General features: G+C 39.0%; 1 protein-coding gene across 3 annotated transcripts in view; it reads left to right on the top strand.

Annotated features, from left to right (window-relative positions):
• Positions 1-13,745, top strand: part of RYR2 (ryanodine receptor 2) — a 718,243-nt gene that overhangs the window by 409,051 nt on the left and 295,447 nt on the right. For all 3 annotated transcript variants that reach the window (XM_087863178.1, XM_087863177.1, XM_087863176.1), the window contains 5 exons: positions 3,634-3,752; positions 4,078-4,211; positions 5,652-5,893; positions 10,783-10,975; positions 12,848-13,064. In XM_087863178.1, the coding sequence (XP_087719304.1) occupies positions 3,634-3,752; positions 4,078-4,211; positions 5,652-5,893; positions 10,783-10,975; positions 12,848-13,064 (905 nt within the window). The remainder of the gene's footprint in view (positions 1-3,633; positions 3,753-4,077; positions 4,212-5,651; positions 5,894-10,782; positions 10,976-12,847; positions 13,065-13,745) is intronic.

Below are 13,745 nucleotides of genomic sequence, written 5' to 3'. Positions count from 1 at the left end.
AAATAAAATGGAAATAGACCTTACTTCCTATTTTGTTGTGGTCCTTTCTAAAAATATTTCTTACTGTAAAAGTAATGCATACTCATTTCCTAGAATTCATCAAGTATTGGAAGAGAGGTATACTAATCCAGCAATGACCAGCACCCACGTTCTGGCATACTAACTCCTGGTGCTTTTTGAAAGGCACATTTTATACACATAATGTATTTTACATAGTTGCAGTCCTAATGTATATCCAGTCGTGTGTCTACTTATGAAAGTTTACATTATACATTATGTGTTCTGCATGTTCTTAAAATTTTTGCTAAAATAATTTCTGTAAATTTATCAGAATTTATAAAATCAGATTATATGTTCAAATTACAAAATCTTGTTTTGTCTTGCTAGTTTTTCTGTGTGTGTATGTGTTTTTGACAGTTTATGTTCATAATTCATTCTGGTAATACTTTTATGGTCTACCAAGCTTTAAATGTATCCCTTGAGAATCTGGCAATAGTGTTACGGACTATTCCCATTTCTGGGTCTTATTCAGTCTGTTTAGAATCTAATTGCCAAATCATCGTTAGTTAAATGTTGCCATTGTAATATTTATTAAGCCCTGTTCCTCTGACTCTTTTTTCACCAAAGTGTTTGAGACATATATTGGCATAATTTACATATACATATAATATAGTCAGTCTAGCTAGTCTTTATTTGTTTGAGAATGAGTCTTGGTATTTCTAATTTGTTTACTTTTAGGAATTTCTAACCACACACAACAAATAAGTTTATTTGCTGTTTATTCCAACACTTGAAAATAAAAATAGTTTTCTCTAACCTTTTACTGTCAGACTTAGAGGCAGTCAATGCTTTTCAACTAAATGTTTATTTGTTGGATCTGATGTAACAGTGTTACATCCCAAAGTCTGGAAGCCTTCGATGTAAGCAGAATATGGGAAAAATCAGATTTCTTTTTTTTTTTTAAGATTTTATTTGTTTATTTGACAGAGAGAGAGACAGCCAGCGAGAGAGGGAACACAAGCAGGGGACTGGGAGAGGAAGAAGCAGGCTCCCAGCAGAGCAGGGAGCCCGATGCAGGGCTTAACCCCAGGACACTGGGATCATGCCCTGAGCCGAAGGCAGACGCTTAACGACTGAGCCACCCAGGCGCCCCATATTTTCATATTTTATATTGCCAGTCTTGCGTTTTTGATCTCTGCTGTTCATTTTTCCAATCCAGTCTTAAATCTTTTCAGATATATTCAAGTTTTTGAATGCTGTTGGTTTTCATGTATATTTATTTACAAAGAGAATTTATCTTTCTTGTGGTCTTCTACTTTTTGGTCTTTAGTCTTAATGGTTCTATTAACTCTGTAAGTAGAGATTGGCAAACTTTTTTCTGTAAAAGGCCAGGTGGTAAGTATTTTATGCTCTGTAGACCATAGGGCTCTGTTGTTGCAGCTGCCCAGTTCTGCCTGCTTAATGCAAAAGCAACCATAGATGACATGTAAACAAATGAGCATGGATGATACACAGTATAATTTTCATTTGCAAATACAGGCAGCTGTATTTGTGCTCTGCAGTAACAGGTAACAGGGAGAAAACAGATATCAGGATAAAATATGAGTAATCTATTAAAAATGCTTTTCTTTTTCTATTATTTAGTTTATTTTAGCTAAGAATGAATGAGTTTATTTTATTACCCCATTTTTAATAGCAGAAGCATTCAGCTTAAGTACCCTTATATAAACATTTTTATCCATTAGCTTGTATTATTTTCTGTCTTGGATTTTTTTTTTGATGTATACATTTTATAATAACCTCTGCGAATCAAATGAGATACCATATGTGACGGCACTTTGCAAGCTGTGTGCTCTTCAAATTAAGGCATTAATTTCATTGCTGTTACTATGTTTTTATTTATATAGGTAGCTTATTGTTATTGTTTTTTTTATAATAATTTTTATTATGTTAGTCACCATACAGTATATCCTTAGTTTTTTATGTAAAGTTCCATGATTGATTATTTGCGTATAACACCCAGTGCACCATGCAGTACGTGCCCTCCTTAATACCCATCACCAGTCTATCCCAATCCCCCACTCCCTTCCCCTCTGAAGCCCTCAGTTTGTTTCTCAGAGTCCATAGTCTCTATGCTTCATTCCCCCTTCTGATTACCCCTTCTTCATTCTTCCCTTCCCCTACCGATCTTCCTAGTTCTTATGTTCCATAGATGAGTGAAACCATATGATAATTGTCTTTCTCTGCTTGACTTATTTCACTTAGCATTATCTCCTCCAGTCCTCTATCTTGGATTTTTAACTGGCATGGATTGTTGGAACACAGCAGTTGATTTCAAAAAATTATCTCATCTTTTTGGGTATTTTTTTTAACTGAATGTACATTCATATCATACTTCACCAAGTTAAGTCATCAGTAAAGAAATTAGCATTAATAGCCCCTGTCCTATAATGGTTTGGGATTTGGATCAAATATAGATTGTGGCAGCTGTAGTCTACCATTACTTCTGTATTCTGCCATTTGTAAACCTGAGCACTTTTCCAAGAGGTCCACTGGAGATGTATAAACCTTTCTGCGGATTTCCTTCCCACCCTTCATGATAGCTCTCAGAGATCACATTTTCTGAATGTTATAGCTAAGTGCTACAAGTGGTCTGCACTCTCATTAGTGACAAAGCAGGCTTGCTCGGAAACAGTGAATACATATGTACACATTCAACTTTCCCAGTTCACACTAAAAATTCTGATAATGAAAATTATTTTCTATTCTCTCTCTTAAGCTTTAAGATAAGAAAGGGTATATTCCATTTTATTTTCTCTGGTGGCTAATACTTTAAAATACCCCATTCTTGGGGAGCCTGGGTGGCTCAGTCGGTGAAGCATCTGCCTTTGGCTCAGGTCATGGTCTCAGGGTCCTGAGATGGAGTTCCACATCGGGCTCCCTGCTCAGCGGGAAGTCTGCTTCCCCCTCTGCCTGTGTTCCTCCCCCTGCTTGTGCTCTCTCTGTCTCGCTGTCTTTCTCAAATAAGTAAATAAAATCTTGGGGGAAAAATACCCCCATTCTAAATCAGGTTTTGTAATTGTATATCTCTATGTATTTTTATATTATTCTCTATACTTCTCTTGTTCTGTAAACTAAGAAACATTGTTACATTTACCTCCGGGAGAATGTAATGATCTTTGTGGGTTAGGATGCACTGTTTAGGGCTGTCTTTCAAGCTGAGAAACTTCGTAAGCTGTTCCTAACCTATTACCTGTCTTGTCCCCTACTTGCTCTATACTCCAGGCACCCCAGGTGTGCATTCTATTCAAGACTTCATTCAACCTCATACTGCCCTAACTTTCCTGTCTGGAAAATGGTCATGACTGTGTCCCTCTGAGGCTCGAGTCATACCCTCCCAGGCAGGGATACCCGCTTACTCTGCTCACACTGCCTTTTCCTCACTAAACTAGGACTGCATCATCTTCAGTTATCCGTCCCGTCACAAACATCACTTGTCCCCTATCACAGTGCCCTGTGACAAACACATCGAGCCCATGATAATTACATGTTGACCTGCAGGAACACCTAGAGAAAAGGAAAGACACTGATCATTATAGACTCTTTAACCATACTTTTTTTCTTTATCTTTAGGTATTCTTGAAGTTTTACACTGTGTGTTAGTAGAAAGTCCAGAAGCTCTAAATATTATTAAGGAAGGACACATTAAATCCATAATCTCACTTTTAGACAAGCATGGGAGAAACCACAAGGTAAGGGGATGAATGTATTGCCATGGATGAATTCTGGAATAATTTTGAATATATTTTTTAAATAAGATAACTTTTAAAAGGTGTGTCAAATGTGTCATGAGTGTTTTCATTTCTTAGTTACAATCAGGTAATACTGATGTAGCACCATTGAGACACTGAGCAGTTCTCAGTGTGTATCTAAGAGAAACGTGGACGATCCGTGACCTTGTGGCTGTCATGTTCCAATGGCTGGGTCAGAGGGAACATGTTTGCATTCCCGAGAAGGGCTGGGATGCTCAGATATGAGTAAGGGAATTAGTCGGCTGACAGTGCTTTCTCTCGTCAGGTCCTGGACGTCTTGTGCTCCCTGTGTGTCTGCCATGGAGTGGCAGTCCGTTCTAACCAGCATCTCATCTGTGACAATCTGCTGCCAGGAAGAGATCTACTGTTGCAGACACGTCTTGTGAACCATGTCAGCAGGTAGACTCGGATACATACTGGCACCAAATGGGCGGCCTAACCAGGAACTCACGTTTTAGCTCTGTAGTTAAGGCGTCCTGTGGTCTGTTTGTTTTACTAGGTTATTTTATATATTATCCCAGGGAATAGCGCAGTTTTCCTATCAGTGGAATGGGATAATAACAATAGGTGAACCAAGAAGAATGTGCATTTATCACAAGGCTGTAGACTTTCATATTCACATTCGTGTGAGGCTGGCTAATCCCTGACATCTTCAGGAGCAGCCTGACAGTTCTACAGGGATGCCTTTACATATAATTATGTCTTGTGCTTTCTTAGAATCTAAGTAAAAACGCTACCCTTCAATGCCAACTTTGAAGTGGCTACTATGTGTAACAGAAAAGTTGCATCGGAATGTCTAAGATATAATAAATTCCATAAAAAAACAATAAAAGGACATTTTTGGTTAGATGTCCCTTCCAAGATATCAGACATTCCTTGAGTACTGTGTGCCGGCCACTATTCTCTATGCTTTATATGTATCCTACACTGTGTTTGTACCGGGTTCAACTAGTCCAATTAGGATTAAAATGTTGGACTGGAAATGGAGCTCAAGTCTAATGCCAGAGACTGAGCCCTTGAATACCAAGCCGTGTTGCCTTCCTTATACCAAATAGTATAATAAAAATAATAATACCACTTACAATTAAGAAAATATTTTGTGTGATAGTAATAATTTTGTTATGTCTAGCAGCTATCCAGGAAGTACTCACTACCTTACCCTGTTTTAAACAAAAATGTAGGATTTGGTGTATATTTCCATATTGTGTTTTTTTTTTTAAACGGGATTGATTTAAGCCTTCCTGAATGGCCGTTTGTATAACAGACGTGCTGTTTTTGAGTGGTATTTCCTGAGACCATTACTAATCCTAAGCATTAACAGAGGGTCTAAGCCCCTTAGAAATGGAATTAAATACAACCACCTAGAAATTCTTCTGCCCTCAGAGGAGGCATTGAGAGAACAACAAAGCTGCTTATCATCCTGGTTCCTTTACCAACAACATGGCTTTTCGGCCTCGCACCTTCCCTGACCCACAGCTTAGTTAGGAAGATGTCTGCATGTCCTGAATTAATAATAACTCCATGAGTTCTAAGGGCCTGTTATCCTGAGCAGCTCACCTTAAACATGATTGATGGTATAAAATATGCCGAAGAATAGTTCAGAAAAAATCATCTCAGATCCCTGAGGGACATTGCCAAGTAACCCGAAAAGCAGGCACCCATCGCTGGATGCTAACTGGAGGCTGCCTCAGTGACTTAGTAATTTTGTAGTACTGAAGGAAAACCTCGATTTCATATGTTGCATCTTGGAGAAACAGGACTATGTTCAAAATAGACGTAAATGAACACAGCAGGAAGTTTGTCCAGAGTTTCTCATGTGCTCTTTCTGTCTCTTTAAAGCATGAGACCCAATATTTTTCTGGGCGTCAGTGAAGGCTCCGCTCAGTACAAGAAGTGGTACTATGAGCTGATGGTGGACCACACGGAGCCGTTCGTGACCGCCGAAGCCACGCACCTGCGGGTGGGCTGGGCTTCCACCGAAGGGTACTCTCCCTACCCAGGAGGCGGTGAGGAGTGGGGTGGAAACGGAGTTGGAGACGATCTCTTCTCCTACGGATTCGACGGCCTTCACCTCTGGTCAGGTCAGCAGCACCCCGCGTCTTCCCCTGCACGTGTGAAGGAAGTCTGTTGCCCTTGCTCCGTGTTTCCAGAAGCTATCCGTGCCGTGTATATTCAGATACATTTATTCTTCAGAAATTTACCATGGAAACAATGAGTGAGAATGTTAAGTAAAAAGCAGAATTTCACTCGGGGGAAAAACAAAACTGTTAAAGTTATAGTGTATTTCCAAAAGATTATATTGTTGATGAACAGTATGTTCAAAAAGTGGCATTTTGATTCATAATCAACCACAAAAAAACGAAAAACAGAACAAACACACCAAATTTATGTGTTTCCTCTTGCTTTAACAGGTGTGTGTGAAGCTTTAGCTTCCAATATAAAAACCAAGAAACAGGTCCTGGAAAATAATTGGAGGAAATAGATTAAGTTCCACCTCCTGGTAGATAATGCAACGTTCGGAAACTGGTCATTTGTGATGTGTTCTGTGAGGAGAGTCCGTTTATAATCAGATGACACTTGGTTTGGAACTGTTTAAAAATAAGTGTATAGTTCATTTCACTAGCCATCAGCCTGAACTTTGAGAGCTGAGTATATAGTAAGAATGAGTGATAGATATAAAAAATCATATCCTTTTCTCTAATTTAATAGAAGGTGCATTTTAGTTGGCTCCATTTAAAAGTTTAGTTCTTAACGAAGTAGCTGTTTCTTAAAAACTGGAATTCATCTGAATTCTGCAGACGTACGCTTGTGCTCATAAAGCTGCATTTAGAATACAGTTCTCATAATATTTTGTAACATGTTAAGCATAGGGAAAATATGGAAAGTATATGTGTTTTTATATATAAAAAGCTGAAATCTGTCTCTTAGGGGGTACAAGTGATATTTATTAATGCTTTAGAGGGCTGGTAGCTTATGAACATTTTAAAAGTTAAAATGAATTAAATCTGAGAGTTTATGGTAATGGATTTATAAATAAAAGCCCTTCGTGTCATTGTATTTTATCATTAATACTTACTGAATTTTTCCTCTATTCAGTGCCGGTAGCTCAGTAGTCGGGAAGAGGTGAGGCTCCGTGTTGGATATGTCATCTAGCCATGGGGAGTGTAGTTGGGGCCCAGTAGGAGAGTGGCGTGTCTTATACAAGCGGTACTGTCTGGCCAGACTAGAGTCAGAGAGCCTGTTCCCACAGTACAATTTTCCTACTGACCAAACAAAGACAAAGGGCACTAACATCAGAAGGCCTAACAAACATAAAGTAGAGGTAATGTCTCTTTTATAATACATTTTATTTTTATTTTTTTATTTTTTATTTTTTTTAAGATTTTTATTTATTTATTTGACAGAGAGAGAGACAGCCAGTGAGAGAGGGAACACAAGCAGGGGGAGTGGGAGAGGAAGAAGCAGGCTCACAGCAGAAGAGCCTGATGTGGGGCTCGATCCTGTAATGCTGGGATCATGCCCTGAGCCGAAGGCAGACGCTCAACAACTGCGCCACCCAGGCGCCCCATAATACATTTTAATTCTCACCCTTCAGATTTTCTCTCTCCTCTCTTTACCTCCTACCATGGCCCCACATGCCATGGGTACTCAGGTAAATGCATGAAACACGTTAACTTGTTTTCCCATTACACAGAAATGAGGGGGAAGATTACTCTGATAAAATAATGCTGAATTGCTTCTAATTATTTTAACCGTACAATGACACTTCATTTTCATTTTTGCATTTAGTTTGAAGCTTTTTCTTTCAACTCACAAAAAGCACCCTACACTCATGGAATTGACCTGTATGCCTTACACTTTTTATTACAAGGTATCTGTTAAATAAAACAGTAAGAACAACAACAAAAATATTCAGTGTATCTATGAATGTATCTCAGGGAGGAGGATGGGTTGTAGAATTCAGGAGAAAATCATTTGAAATTTTATATCAGGAGAAAATATTCAACTCTTTTTTTCCTTTTTTTTTTTTTAATGGCAAGAAAGTATGCACAGTGTCTTGCCTGTAGTTGAGAGGTATGGTCTCTCAAGCTACTGGGGTCTATCAGTCAGACAACAGAAAGAAATAAGTGGCATCCAAATGTTTTGGTAAGGGAGAAGTAAAACTTTCTCTATTTATAGTTGACATGCTACTATATATATAGAAAACCTGAACTACTCCACCAAAAAAACTGCTAGAACCCATAAATGAATTCAGTAAAGGATACAAAATTAATGTGCAGAAATTTTTTGCATTTCTACACACCAATAGTGAAGCAGCAGAAAAAGAAAACAATCCCATTTACAATTGCACAAAAACCATAACATCATTAGGGATAAGCCTAACCAAAGAGGTGAAAGGCCTATACTCTGAAAACTGTAAAACACTGACAAAAGAAACTGAATCGACATAAAGAAATGGAAAGACATCTCATGTTCATGGATTGGAAGAGCAAATATTGTTAAAATGTCTATACTACCCAAAGCAAGCTACATATTTAATGCAATCCCTAGCAAATGCCAGTAGCACTAGAACAAAAAATTCCTAAAATTTACACGGAACCAGAAAAGACTCCAAATTGCCAAAATAATTTTGAAAAAGAAAAGCAAAGCTGGTGGTATCACAATTCTGAACTTCAAGCTATATTACAAAGCTGTAGTAATCAAGACAGTTTGGGCTGGCACAAAAATAGACACATAGATCAATAGAATGGAATTTAAAAAAAGCAGAAACAAACCCACAATTATATGGTCAATTAATCTTCAACAAAGCAGGAAAGAATATTTAATGGGAAAAAGACAGTCTCTTCAACAGATAGTGTTGGGAAAATTGGACAGCAACATGGAAAAGAATGAAACTGGACCACTTTCTTTTACCATATACAAAATAAATTCAAAATGTATCAAATTCCTAAATGTGTGACCTGAAACCATAAAAATGCTGGGAGAGAGCATAGGCAGTAATTTCTCTGGCATCGGCCGTATTAAATGCTTTCCTAGTGTTAGATTCATACTCAACAAAGACAAAGCTAAATTGATTGGCTTCTAACTGATTTACCAAGATCGGAGCCATAGTAATTCAGATAATTGTCTTGGGGTCACTCTCCTGTTCTGTTTCTTTTTAATAGTTAAAGTAGAATTTAAATCTGGATTTCTGGTATAGAGCACATTCCTTACCACTTATCCTACTATAATTTAAGGGTGGTGATTTTTTGGAACGAGAATTGGGCTCATGAGTAAAAGTTTTGAGCTTTGTCTTCACTTATCCTTTCCAATTTAAACTCCCTTCTGTGAATGCAGAACTGGATTTTGGGCATCCAAGTTCCAAGTGTTTGTAAGGGAGGGCCAAAAGTGTGAAAAATCTTGGTGCTTTGGGAGCTTTTAAATATGGAAGTGTGGAAGAATGTCCTAGAACAGTGGAAGTGAAAGATGGGTACAGATTTCTAATCCAGGAGTGATAAATCAGACTGTTGCTGTCTTCCTTTTGTGGCTAATGCAGAGAACAGGAATGTGGTTCTCATCTGGATGTGACAGGTTTGCATAAATGTGACCTGACAATGCCTTTAAGAGGATTCAGGGGTGTGAGTGCCATTGAAATTGTTGGCCTGAGGTTGTTCACTAGTGATCTTCTCCATCTTACCTCTTTGTTTCAGGTGTCACAAGAGAGTTTGCCATGGTGGTTTTAGTAATATCCCTCGGACTGAGCAGTATGCTTGGTGCATACAAATATCTGTGTGATAACATTTTTATTAGCTATAGACCTTGATGCAAACAAGGGTATAGACCTTTTTATGTGAGTTGCATCTCTTTTATATGATTTTTTAAAAAGCCATCTTTATTATATTTGGGGAATTTTAGAAGTACTACTTGATAATGGATTTATTGCTTGCAGATTTGAATATTGGTAAAATAGAACACTGACACATTTTAAAAAGTAGATATGTTCTACCATTGGCATTGCAGATATGCCGTTGGTAAAAATTTTGACATGCTAGAAATTTTAAAAAGGTCTCATAAAAATGCAAATCTTGTTTTGTGAAATCTCTCTCTCTTTGCTCAAATTGAGAAATTTTATATGCATTTGTGAGCATGTGTTTGAGAGAGCCTTTCCTTCATGTCTTCCAGTGTATCCACAGAGACTAATTAGCAAAGGAGTTTTGACATAGTCAAGAATGAGCGTAGGCCACAGGTTGGCCGGGGCAAGAAATGACATTTATCAAATAATCATTGTCACACCTCAGCTCGTATCCTGCTGTTCTCAGGAAGCCAACCAAGATCTTGTGTGAAATAAATTGTAAAACAAACCAGTTGGCATGCATTTGCCTCTCAGCAAACAGTGCACGAATGAACACATTTTCTGCTTTCCTTATCCCTATTGTTTTTATTTTATAAAACAAAGGGGACTGAATATTTGGAAAGGGTCCTGACGTGCAAGTCCTGCTGTGTCTGAGACTCTGTGTTCTTTTAAACCATTCATTTAATCATCATAACGACTCTGCAAGGTGATGACATTTGGCTTCCAGGAAATCAGGGTGTAGAGAGGTTATGTAATTTGCTGATGGTCATACAAGTAGGAGGTGGTGAAGCATCTGTTGGAACTCAAGTCTCTCCCTGAAGATTTCTCTCTGACATCATTATATTATCAGCTTAAGCTGATTTCTGCATCAGACGCCATCCTTCTCCAAGCAGAAGTTTCTTTGCGTATCAGAAGGTCCATTTTACAATAAGGAGAGCAACATGGCTCCTGGGGGGGAAGGAAAAGCAACAGTTTTTGGACAAAGGATTTAACATAGAGCATTAATATGCCTTCAAGTTTTATTCTCTTCCAGTATTGTGCATTGATTTGTCAGTACCTACTCGAATCTTTGCCTCTGAAGATGATTCTGTGAGGGTAAAAAAAAAAATCACTGCCCTTACTGTTTTTCCTCCATAGGCTGTATTGCTCGTACTGTAAGCTCACCAAACCAGCATCTGCTGAGAACCGATGACGTCATCAGTTGCTGTCTAGATCTCAGTGCCCCGAGCATCTCATTCCGAATTAACGGACAACCTGTTCAAGGAATGTTTGAGAATTTCAACATTGATGGCCTCTTCTTTCCAGTTGTTAGTTTCTCTGCAGGAATAAAGTTAGTATTTCTATGTGTTTTGGTCTGTGTCCCTTCTGACTTCTCATACTTTCCCAGAAGGCTGCACTGCCATGCCCCATGCTCTGCTCGCCTTCTGCCTCACTCCTGGGTGTCTGTCCCCAGGGCGTTTTTCTTGTTCCTTGGCGGAAGAGGTAAGATTCACCCAAGAGGGATGTCTTGGGAGGCTGAATGCTTTGTCCACCTGTTCTACCATTTAGACGGGGCAGTCTGCTGACCATACCCCAAATCTGTGTCCTGAAATATTTCAAGCCTATTTCAGTTTACTTTTTTATTTAAGAAGGGAAAATGAACAACAGTGCATAAGAAAATACCACTTATTTCCTTATATTTCATTAATTTTCCTTTTCTTGTCATCATATTGCCCCACCCCACTCCAAACCCCCTCATTTTTATAGAAACTAAGTGGATTTTTTTTGTTGCTGCTTATCAGGTCAAGATATCTCCTCTCTGTGTTACCCTCTACCTGTTGCACTTGTAAATTATCTGCTGTGATAGCTGGGTCAGGATGGTTTCCTCTAACCTTTGCTTTCTTGCTGTTACCAGATGGAAAGAGATAAATGATAATTTTTTGGAATTCTGCAAAGAGAACTTTGTTTTTTAAAGATTTTATTTATTTGGGAGAGAACGAGAGAGAGAGAGAGAGAGAGAGAGAGAGAGAGAGCATGAGGTGGGGAGGGTCAGAGGGAGAAGCAGACTCCCCACTGAGCAGGGAGCCTGACGTGGGACTCGATCCTGGGACTCCAGGATCATGACCTGAGCCGAAGGCAGTTGCTTAATCAACCGAGCCACCCAGGTGCCCCACAAAGAGAACTTAAACAAGTGATGGTCTGTTGTGATAAGGGGCTATGCTGTCACCTATTAATATGGGTATGTAGCTACCTCACGAGAGTGGTTCCCTTATTATGACTGGCCATCGAGTTATTCTGGTTATTCTTCCCATTATAATTCTATTCATATGAATAATTCATGGTTATAGAAGCACCATATTGAGGAGGCGACAGAGAAAGCATGAAATGCACCAATGACCTTTTCTGGTGTGTTCGTACAAATTATATTTCTTTTTATAAGCTCCTGGAATGTTTTAAAATTTTTGTTTTCCTCATTTTTTGCCCTTTGCTTTTTATTTTCTTTGCTTTTTTGTTATTATTTTTGGCCTGGAAATGAAACACAAATTAGAAAAAGAATTGTAAGGAAAATGAAAATTTGATTTTATTTTTGTAAGCTGAGGGCCCATGAAATCAGTATTGTTTAGCTGTGTTTCATAAAACATTGTTCAATGGAACTTAGATTAAATTATTTTTAATTAAAGGACTTTGATGTATAAGGTTTTTTTTGTCATCGAAGAAGAAATAAGGTGATATTCTTTCTTCCACAAAGGAAGTATCATTTGAGTCCCCTTTAAGGAATTTCACTGGGAAGTTGGACACTGGAAAGTGGCTATTTTTTCTTTTTATCAGACCTTATCCAGTCCAGCCCTGTAATTTTAAGTATAATAACGTCTGCTCTCTGTTGACTATTTGGGCCCCTGGAGACATTAAATGACTAATTACTGTGCACAGCTATTCCTCCTGTAGGAATATGATGCAAGTGCTTTTGCTATTTCTCCAGGGAGTGAGAAGTTTTCTCGGATCCATCAGGGTAATGTAATCAGCTTTTCCTCCCATCCTGTTTTACCTTTTGTGCTTAGAGGCTCTTAGACTCCAAGGTGCCCACACTCTGATGGTACTCGGGGGCAAGTGTGGCTTCTGATGAAGTTAATTTTGTGCTGATCGTTTATTCCATGTGTTTTGTGGATTAGGGAACTTTCTGTACACCCGAGCTAGAACTGACCCTGACATGCATCCTTTTTAGGGTACGCTTTCTGCTTGGGGGGAGACACGGAGAATTTAAATTCCTCCCGCCACCTGGGTATGCTCCTTGTTATGAAGCCGTTCTGCCGAAAGAAAAGTTGAAAGTGGAGCACAGCCGAGAGTACAAGCAAGAAAGAACGTACACACGGGACCTGCTGGGCCCCACAGTCTCCCTGACGCAGGCCGCCTTCACCCCGATCCCGGTGGATACCAGTCAGGTACCCAGAGCACCTGTCATGGCGGCCGTTGGTGCTGTCGTCCTCTTGTGGTGTTGTTCTGTGTGCCGTGGCTTTCTGACTCTTTCAACCGCAACCCACAGGAACACATCTGAGAGTCATACAGTTTATACGCAGAATCGAAGAAAGTTTCGTAAAATAAAGCTTACCTTTATCAGATCCACTCACCTATTTTGTATTCAGTTCTATTCTGTTTTTTTAAGAGTGATCTCAAGCCACTACCTTGATTTCATGATGCACTAATGTGGGTCACAATTGGAGGTAATGCATGCTAATTTTAGGGTGCACTTTCTACATATGGTGGACATGGAGTTTATTTCTTCAGCCTTCTAGATATACTATTATTTTGAAGCAAGTCAGCTGACCTTTATCTTAAGTAGAGCTGCAGATCCTGGACTCTAGAGTCAGAGTGCCTGGGGTCAACTGCCTACTTTGGGAGCAAATCCTTGTTCAGCTCCTTGAACTCTGTGTTCTGTTTTGTCATGCTGGCCCTTTTATATTATTGAGTAGAAGAAGCAAGCTTTGTTCATGGCAAATTTCAGTGTGTGAGTAGTAAACACGATTAGGAGGCTAGAAATGGACTGGAATGGAAGATTAGATTATGCAGTGGGAGCACATTGAGGATTTCCTACGACATAGATTATCTCCACCATTGTGGGGAAA

Source organism: Ursus americanus, chromosome 6, assembly GCF_024610735.1.
Source record: "Ursus americanus isolate L20-20 chromosome 6, mUrsAme1.1.p, whole genome shotgun sequence".
NCBI lineage: Eukaryota > Metazoa > Chordata > Mammalia > Carnivora > Ursidae > Ursus > Ursus americanus.
The sequence above is the reverse complement of the archived record's forward strand: the minus strand, read 5'-3'. Positions and strand labels throughout refer to the sequence as shown.